This window comes from Periophthalmus magnuspinnatus, chromosome 16 (genome assembly GCF_009829125.3).
Source record: "Periophthalmus magnuspinnatus isolate fPerMag1 chromosome 16, fPerMag1.2.pri, whole genome shotgun sequence".
NCBI classification, from domain to species: Eukaryota; Metazoa; Chordata; class Actinopteri; order Gobiiformes; family Gobiidae; genus Periophthalmus; species Periophthalmus magnuspinnatus.
In genome coordinates this window covers 20777931-20787047 of record NC_047141.1, presented here as the reverse complement: position 1 = coordinate 20787047, position 9117 = coordinate 20777931, and the positions used below count along the sequence as shown (strand labels likewise).

At 39.7% G+C, this 9117-nt stretch overlaps 1 protein-coding gene across 1 annotated transcript; it reads right to left on the bottom strand.

Annotated features, from left to right (window-relative positions):
• Positions 1-2288: 2288 nt before the first annotated feature.
• ncam3 (neural cell adhesion molecule 3) lies at positions 2289-8516 on the bottom strand. The gene is made up of 16 exons (XM_055227915.1): positions 8417-8516; positions 8220-8291; positions 7935-8132; positions 7464-7601; positions 7251-7394; positions 7055-7172; positions 5575-5729; positions 5365-5498; positions 5142-5277; positions 4891-5058; positions 4643-4762; positions 3783-3910; positions 3417-3585; positions 3145-3340; positions 2937-3065; positions 2289-2455 (listed from the first exon to the last, which is right to left on the bottom strand). Exons 1-16 carry the CDS (start codon positions 8478-8480, stop codon positions 2413-2415), a joined length of 2112 nt encoding a protein of 703 aa, XP_055083890.1. The 5' UTR covers positions 8481-8516; the 3' UTR covers positions 2289-2412.
• Positions 8517-9117: the final 601 nt, after the last annotated feature.

Genomic DNA, 9117 nt, shown 5'->3' with positions numbered 1-9117 from the left:
ACCACAAAATGAAGTCAAAGGAGCACACCAAACAGGTCAGAGAAAAGGTTGTGGGTGAAGTTTAAAGCGGGACCAAGCGTTGAACATCTCAAGGAGCACGGTTCATTCCATCATCCAGAAACGAAAAGAGTATGGCACAACTGCAAACTTACCCAGACATGGCCATCCACCAAAACTTACAGAATGAACAAGAAGAGCACGCATCAGAGATGCAGGAGGCCCATGGTAACTCTGGAAGAGCTGCAGAGATCCACAGCTCAGGTGAGGGAATCTGTTCATAGGTCAACTTATTAGTTGTGCACTACACAAATCTGGACTTGATGGAAGAGTGGCAAGAAGAACGCCACTGTTGAAAACCATCCATAAGAAGTCTCATTTACAGTTTGCTAGAAGTCATTTGGAGGACACAGCAAACATGTGGCAGAAGGCGCTCTGGTCTGATGAGACCAAAATCAAACTTTTTGCCCTAAAAATAAAACGCTACATGTGGAGGAAAACTAACACTGCATATCACTCTGAACACACCATCCCCACAGTCAAACACGGTGGTGGCAGCATCATACGGTGCGGGTGCTTTTCTTCAGCTGGAACAGGGAAGTTGGTCAGAGTTGATGGGAAGATGGATGGAGCGAAATACAGGGAGACTCAAAGAAAACTTGTTGGTGTCTGCAAAAGACTTGAGACGGAGGTTCACATTCCAGCAGGACAACAATCCTAAACATAAAACCAAACCAACAATGGAATGGTTTAAAGCAAAACATATTCATGTGTTAGAATGGCCCAGTCAAAGTCCGGACCTAAATCCAATTGAGAATCTGTTGCAAGATCTGAAAACTACAGTTCACAAATGGTCTCCATCAAATCTGACAGAGTTTGAACTGTTTTGCCATGAAGAATGGGCAAAAATTTCAGCGTGTAAGTGTGCAAAGCTGGTGGAGACATACTCCAAAAGACTTGCAGCTGTAATTGCAGCAAAAGGCAGTTCCGTAAAGTATTGACTTAGGGGGGCTGAATACTTTTGCACATTGCACTTTCCATTTATTTATTTATTTATTTATTTATTTTTTATCTGGAAATGATGTATAATATTCTGTGTTACTTATTCACATAAAATGCAAATTAAAACATATTTACATTTGTGGTTGTGACTTGACAAAATTTGAAAAAGTTCCAGGGGGATGATAACTTTTGCAAGGCACTGTATATTCTTCTCAAGGCACATTCAAGGATTTCAGCCATCACATACAGATCCACAATAAATAAATTATTGTATTAAACATAGTTTTGTTATACAAAGGATTAGCCTACAGATAAACTGCACTCTCTCCTGAACAAATAAAAAGGTAATGTACTTTTTTGAGTCCAATAATCTGGTCGTTTTGTCCTCATCGTCGTCTAAGTGAGGAAGAGTGACTGCTCCACATCTGAACAATAACCTGGTCCCACGAGGAGGTTTTGAATGTTTGAGGAACACTTAATAGCCCCACCTGGCAATTTTCTCTCTGTAATTCAGCATCCTGCACCCACCCTTGAACATTCTTGTGACAGTGAGCGCATTTACATGGTCTATAGAATAGATAACCTGTGTTTTTACATGCACAAAATAAATTTGATAATCAGCAATACATGGTGAAATGTGTCAGTTAATCACCAAATGACCAAATTAATTTGATTACTTACATCATTTTTTTTTCAGTTTAGCAGCTGTTAACAAGACCTTTCTAATTTGCTCCATCAGAGGACTTATTATTTGACATTATTTGACTAACCTAAACAATCTAAATATGCTTGATTATCTAAAAGCAACTGTGAAATAACTGTATTCAAAAGTCATAATTATAATTTGCACATTTTACTTAGAAAATTGGTGTATGGACAGTTACTTACAATGATTTGAACAGGTTTCCGCAATATACAGTTGAAAGGCAATTCACAAAGTTAAAGCCAAAATCTAAATATTTGAAATTATCAATTACCATTTAAATATTCACTGTAGTTATTGCTATATAAACTGTTTTGCAGGTGATGTTAAAACACACACTTCAAAATTAAACAGTAATAATTCATGAATAATCCATAACCTCAAAGTTATACACAATTTTTGTTACAAATATAAAACATAGAAACACTGAACATAAAGCCGTCCATTACATAGCCTATATCAACATTCTTGCCTAAAATGTGTTGCCAGTGAATACTGTCATCAGCCTTAGCCTACACTACATTGTCCTTTAAGGTAAAAGTGAAATTTCCCTGCAATAAATGCATTACCCTGTAAGTGTTCATTTGCACCAAGGTAATCACTACATCACCTAGAGGCACTACTGTCTGTTAAGGACTGATACAGGAGCAGTTTGATCAAGTAGCAGCAGTTCAGTCTGGAGGCTGACCATCTCTCCTCTGTTTCGGATCTCAAGCATCTGCATTGGACAGCTCACGACCAGCTTGTTTTTTCCTGAAGAAAAAAGTATATAGAAATGAAGATCATTTCATCATAGGCTATAATATTTCAAATATGATTAAAATACACATAAAATCAAAATAAATGCTTAATGAAAAAGCAAATGAAGCAATTAACATAAGGTACACTTTATTGTCCCCATAGGGAAATTTGTCCTCTGCATTTGACCCATCCTTCAATGATGTCCGGGCATGGTGCTTGCGGACCCAACTTCAGAACTACCTTAGCTGGAGGATTTTACCTATTGTGCATGTTTTTGGTTAATGGGGGAAGCCGGAGCGTCCAGAGGAAAGCCACCCAGACACTGGGAGAGTGCAGGCAACCCAGGGACTGAACCTGGAACCTTCTTGCTGTGAAGCTTGAGTGCTAGCAATTCAGTCACCATGTCACAAGTTACTAAATGTCTATTTACTAACATATTTATTATCTGACCATACTGTTAGATATACAGGCGTATTTATGAATGTTTGCATACTCATTTTTGGTGAGTGGCGCCTTGTCGCAGCTGCCGTCTTTGCGCTGTGCCAGGTCCTTTGAGGCCTGAAGAGCGAGCTGAGCAAGCTGATGTGAGCTCCCCCTAGAGGTAATTCCCTTCAGCTTCACTCTGCAACCAGGCAAGACATACTTATACATGTACAACTTCACAGAGAGCTTAGTGTTACTTTACAAAAATGCCTCTATACCCATTTGCTGTAGCATCCCCCTCTTCAAGCATTTTCAGCCCTGGTACTTTCTGACCAAAGATCTTTACTGCAATAGTCATGAGGAGCCCACAGTGGTTCCTGTAGCAAAAAGTGGCATCAACCACTAAGAAAACCACCAAGAAAATCACCAACACAATACCAACTATGCTGCCTTTGGTCATGCTGCTGCCTTTGTCTGCAAAATGAAGAATAAATATCCTGTTTGTTTGAATCTGGTGGCAATGATCTTTTTGGCACGAGTAATAACTCACCAGGCCGCTCGGCAATGGTGAAGTTGAAGCAAGCAGGAATAGAGGAACCATTAGCATTGATGGCCATCACCTCTAGATCATAGTCAGAGCCAAAGGACAAATTCTGGAGGATAACTGAATCTGCATCCTTAGACAACTGTACCTCTTTCCACTCAGCAGCCTCAGTATCCTGGGAGGGATGAAAACACAACACTATTTCACATGAAAAATTATGTAAATCCAATGTTTCCACAGCTTTGGCTACAGCTAATAATGAACCTTTCATGGATATCTAAAATATTTCAGAGTCATATCATTTTTGTATTTTAAAATAGTTAAATTTTGTGTGATATTATACATAGTGTCATTTAAGCAGACTGGCTTTACCTGTTTGTAGCGTACGCTGAAGTTTAACAAAGGAGATCCACCGTCATCACTTTGCCTGAGTGGAATAAAGAAAGAGTTGCCTTCGATTTTTATTTGATCGGTCAACAGGATGGGGCTGTCCGGCTCTCCTATAAGCAAATGTACATCAACTGTTAATACCTGATACTAGACACACATAACATTACAAGTTAGAGCTTTACTAATGCGTTACCTTCTGAGAGTTGGCACGATGAATGAAAGCAGCAGCATATGATGCAAAGATGGAAACAAACAGTTAGTATTTTATTGTCATATAAAATTGATGACAGCAGTTTGACAGTCAATATATTGTAGTAGGGATGGGCAATATTGGCCAAAAAATGTTTATCTCAAAATGTATGTGGGATTATTGCAATGTTGAAATACTGTCATATACAAAAATCATATACCATCAAAAATATCCTAAAATGTTCCAATAAATCTCTGTCTGTGGACTTTACAGAGATTACAGTAAGTAACTTTTATTCTTTTTTATAATTCAAATTTTTCTATATTTCCAGAACAAGACATTTTTATATATCTCCCACCTCTATAGTATAGTAAATGCATAATAATAAACATAATCATAATACTTTACACATGTAATGTTCTGTACAGGCTTGTTGAAGTCTGTAGTCATTATTCAATCACTCCATATTTGGTGACAGTAAAATGGCCAATCTCTCCTGGAGTAGACTAAGGGACGCGAGGCTGCCAATCTGCACCATAGGCCTCCTCACTCATGTACACATCACTTTCATACAAGGCAATGTGGGTGAAGTGTATTGCTTAAAAACACAATGACATACTTATATCCAAGCAATGAGTAGTAATTCACTTACGTATTCCCTGAGTACGAACGCTGTTACTGCCTGAGAACTCTCCCACGCCCACAGCATTTAGAGCTGCCAGACGCACTATGTACTTTGTGTATGGCTTTAAGGATGTGATGGCCAGGGTATCTAGAAAATGATAAGTAAAAGTAAAAACAATAAGCATATTCATGAGGACAGGTAGATGGATGGAAAAGAGTTGGCAGAAGGCTACTCAACCTAAATTTCATCACAAAATCAAGATGGATAAAGCCTACCTGAAACTGGGACCATAGTCTCTTTCCATTGTTCATTTGGACTTTGTCTCCACTGCAGGACAAAACTTGTGATAGGTGTTCCTCCATTGAAAGGCAGGGTTTTGAGGTTGAAGCGGACTGATGTGGGTCCAGGTGAAACAGACATGTAAAGTGGAGGGCCAGGCTGCACTGTAAGTCAGATAAAACAATTACAGTTGACAAAGTAGTACTAACTGATAGACTGTCTTACAACAACATTTATCCTGACTCACTGAGGATTGCAACGTCCCTGGATGCATTCCCTGAACTGCTCACAGCCATGCAAGAATACAAGCCGCCATCTGAGGGAACTATTTCATCAATCACTAACACACCTTCCACAACGCGAATACGCCCTGAGTCTTGAACCTGGCGCCAAACATCATCAAACTTGGTAAGTATGCAAGTGAGGAAATGCATAGGTTCAACCAATATGTAGGCAACATTAAATCTTACCATAGCCTGCCCATTGAGTTTGTTGAGCCAGCGGAGCTCTGGGAGGGGATGCCCAGAGACATTACAGGAGACAGACACTCGGTCACCCACAGATGCCCTCTGCTGCTCTGCTGAAACAAACACCTCTGGGGCCTCTGAAGTAACAACACTTCAGCTCAGTTTGTTTGTTTTTATTCAACTCTTTTTTTTTATCATGGTCAAATTACTCACCAAAAACATGAAGAGTAATAGTGGCAGTGCTCTCCCCGATCTTATTTTTGCCAGTACACACATATTCTCCGAAGTCCTCTCTCGTCACGGACAGGATGCTGAGCTGGCTACGATCTGAGTTGAACTGATGCCGAGACGAATCAATCGACACTGGCCTGGAATAAGCATCAAACAGACTGCAGGTAAGTAGATATCATGAACCCCATCTTCTAGTCATTTTTATAACCAATTTGGTCGCATTTAAAGGTGCACTGCCCGCTTGTGTCCATTGAAATGCTATTCTTTTACCAGTAGTCTAATTTTCTAGAGGAATATTTCACAGTGTGACATCATACTGTGGTATGCAGCAGCAACATCTTCATGGTAACAAGCAGGTGGCAGACCTTCCACTATTGTATTTGTATATATATATACTGTACCTGAGCATCATAAATACCTCAAGAACAACGCCCCAATAGATGACATCTCAGCAAATGTCTCAGACAATGGAGTGCAGAGGAAGAGGTGCTGGAGGTACCATCATGGGAGGACAAGCCCCTACATGAGATGCACCACCTGAACATAACTGAAGTGGCCGGTATCAAGAAATCCTACCAATGGCTTGAGAAAACCGGTCTGAAGGACAGGACAGAGGCACTCATCCTGGCTGCACAGGAGCAGGCCTTGAGCACTAGAGCAATAGACACCACGCAACACCCAAGGTGTAGGCTGTGCAAAGAGGCCCCTGAGACAATCCAGCACATAACTGCAGGGTGTAAGATGTGGCAGTGAAAGCATACATGGAGCGGCATAACCAAGAAGCGGACATAGTGTACAGGCACATCTGAGCAGAATACGGACTGGAGACCCCAAGATCAAGGTGGGAAACACCTTCAAATGTAGTGGAGAATGACTGAGCCAAGATCCTGTGGGACTTCCAGATACAGGCTGACAGAATGGTGATGGCGAACCACTCGGACATTGTGGTGGTGGATAAACAGCAGAGCAAAGCTGTTGTGGTTGACATTGCAGTACCAAGTGATGGGAACATCAGGAGAAAAGAACATGAAAAACTAGAGAAATACCAGGGGCTCAGAGAAGAGCTGAAGAAGGCCTGGAACTTGAAGGTAGATTTCTTGCAGCCTTTCTTGCTGCTCACTGCTGCTGTTACGGGGAGAGGAGAGTAGCACAGGGCCATGCAGCACTAACTGCTTTGAAATCAGTGACATCATATGTTGAGGTCGCTTGTTTAATGTAGTTGTTTGTTTTGTCTCATTCATAAAAGATTTTCCCAATGGCCACGGGTTAAATATCATCACTGAATGCTTTTCAGTTTTTACCATGTTCTCTAGTTTGCAAAACATTTCTATTGGAGAGGGGAAAAAAATCAAAAATCAAACTGAAAATCAATTTTTTGGAGAAAATATCGGGAATTTTATTTTCAGGCGAAAATTGCCCAGTTCTAATCTCCATAATCTCCCCAGTCTCATTTTTCTCTTACATGGTCCAGGTGATTTGGGGTTTTGGTAGGCCATCGACTAAACACAATAAGGAAACATTGGCCTCTGGTCCAGCGAACACCTTCTTAACGTCTTCTTTCAGATATACTTTTGGAGGAGCTGAAAAAAAGGTGCATGTGTGTCGTATTAGTTCATTGGCCTCATATGCATTTACTATTTACAATACAACATACTGACCATTGATGACTACAGATACAGACAGTGACTGAAAGATGGGTCTCCCCTTTATTTGAGCCTGACACACGTATGCCCCTGCATCCTCTCTCTTCACTTGTCCAATGAAAAGAGTGTTATTTCTCTGTTGCCATACACGCCTTTCATCTAAAGTGATTGTAATTGTTATAATAATACAAAGTAGTAAAGATATTAATGTTTGTGTTTTAGACATACTGTTCATGGGAATCTCCTGTTTGTCTCTGAGCCACACAACATCCACTGCTGGTTGTCCAGACACCAGACATGGGACTACTCCATCTGTTCCCTCCAAAAACTCATGGTAAGAGGTTGTGCCATCAAATGATGGACCATCTGTCAAAGAAAAATAATATCAACATTTATTTTGAGCTGTTTATGGGATTGCATTTACAAATTACAGTAATAGTTATAGTGCATGCACACAGGAGTATATACCATACCATAACAGTATGTTTAGCCTAACATACCACTAAATGCAAAAATATAACAGTGCTTAAGTAAGCTACTGACATAACCTGAATGTTCGAATAGGAAACACAACATAAGAAAGAGTACAACTATTTTAAATCAGTACAATTCACAAACATTAAATGGTTAATATTTCGTAATATCACATAATAAACTATATAATATTTACTTTCATTCAGTGTTGGTGTAATTACTTACCAAATATAAAAAGCAGAGTCTGGGCTTCATCTGTATGTCCTGACTCAAAGTCACATCTACAGACATATCTGCCAGAGTCCTGCAGCGTAGCCTTGTTAATGTGCAGTTTAGAGGTCGTTTCATCCACCTTAGACACTTTGTCTTCATCATCTATTTCCTCTCCATCTTTGTGCCAGGTTATCTCTCCTTCTCCACTCGCTGAGAAGTTGCAAAAAATAAAAAAATAAAAAAAATAAATAATCATTTTATTGTATGTTCTGTTTACATGAGAGTCAAAATACTCACCTTTGCACAATAGCAAGACCTCCTCTCCCACATGGAAGTCTTGCTTTGAGGTTATTATGTCTAACGTGGCATCTGAAAAAGAAGAAACAAATGGTCATTTATTTTGCTCCTTTTGGCAATTAGATAATTACAGTTAAAATATTTTCTTTGGTCATCCCCCTTTCACTGTAGTCAAGAATAAAGTTGATGAATCTTACCTGAGCTGCAGATCATTATTGCCAGAAGTGATGCTGTTGTCCACAAGGCTACAGATTTCCCCATTTTATCCTTTAATACAATGCTGAACAAATAGTGCAAATTTGGATGGACCTTGAAGCATGAGTGAGACAGACACCCGTTGGCGTTGACAGATGAGGTTTTGGGTGACCAGAGGGTCTTGATGGGGTTATATAGGGGCTGATGAGCAGTGGTGATGAGAGGAAGGGAGAGGGGTGTGCCACTGTAGACAGACAGAAGCATGAAGGGAGTGCACTAACACTAACTCACAGCCATTTTCAACAAAACAAGCTATGAAGAGACAGGGCTTCTCCGATTTGCATTTTGAACAGGAAGTCAATGGATGACATAATGATTGGAGAGATTTTATGTATAATACCTATAATTTTTACGTACTTAATTACTGTATATTATTCTGGAAACAATAATGGCACAATTTGACCCCTTCCTCAGTACAACTCTGCTTCCTTCACCGGATGAAGTAAGGGAAGCAGCTGTCCTTTGGGAAAAAGAGATGGAGAATGATATTTTTATCACTTGATCATTTAAAAAAGAGAAAAAGGGGTCAAACTCTTTCTAGACACAAACAACAGTGCCTTCACATATGTGTCGACCTCTTCTATTTGTTTTACTAGAAACAACTTTAAAATTTTAAATTAAAAGGATTAAACAACAAAAAAAC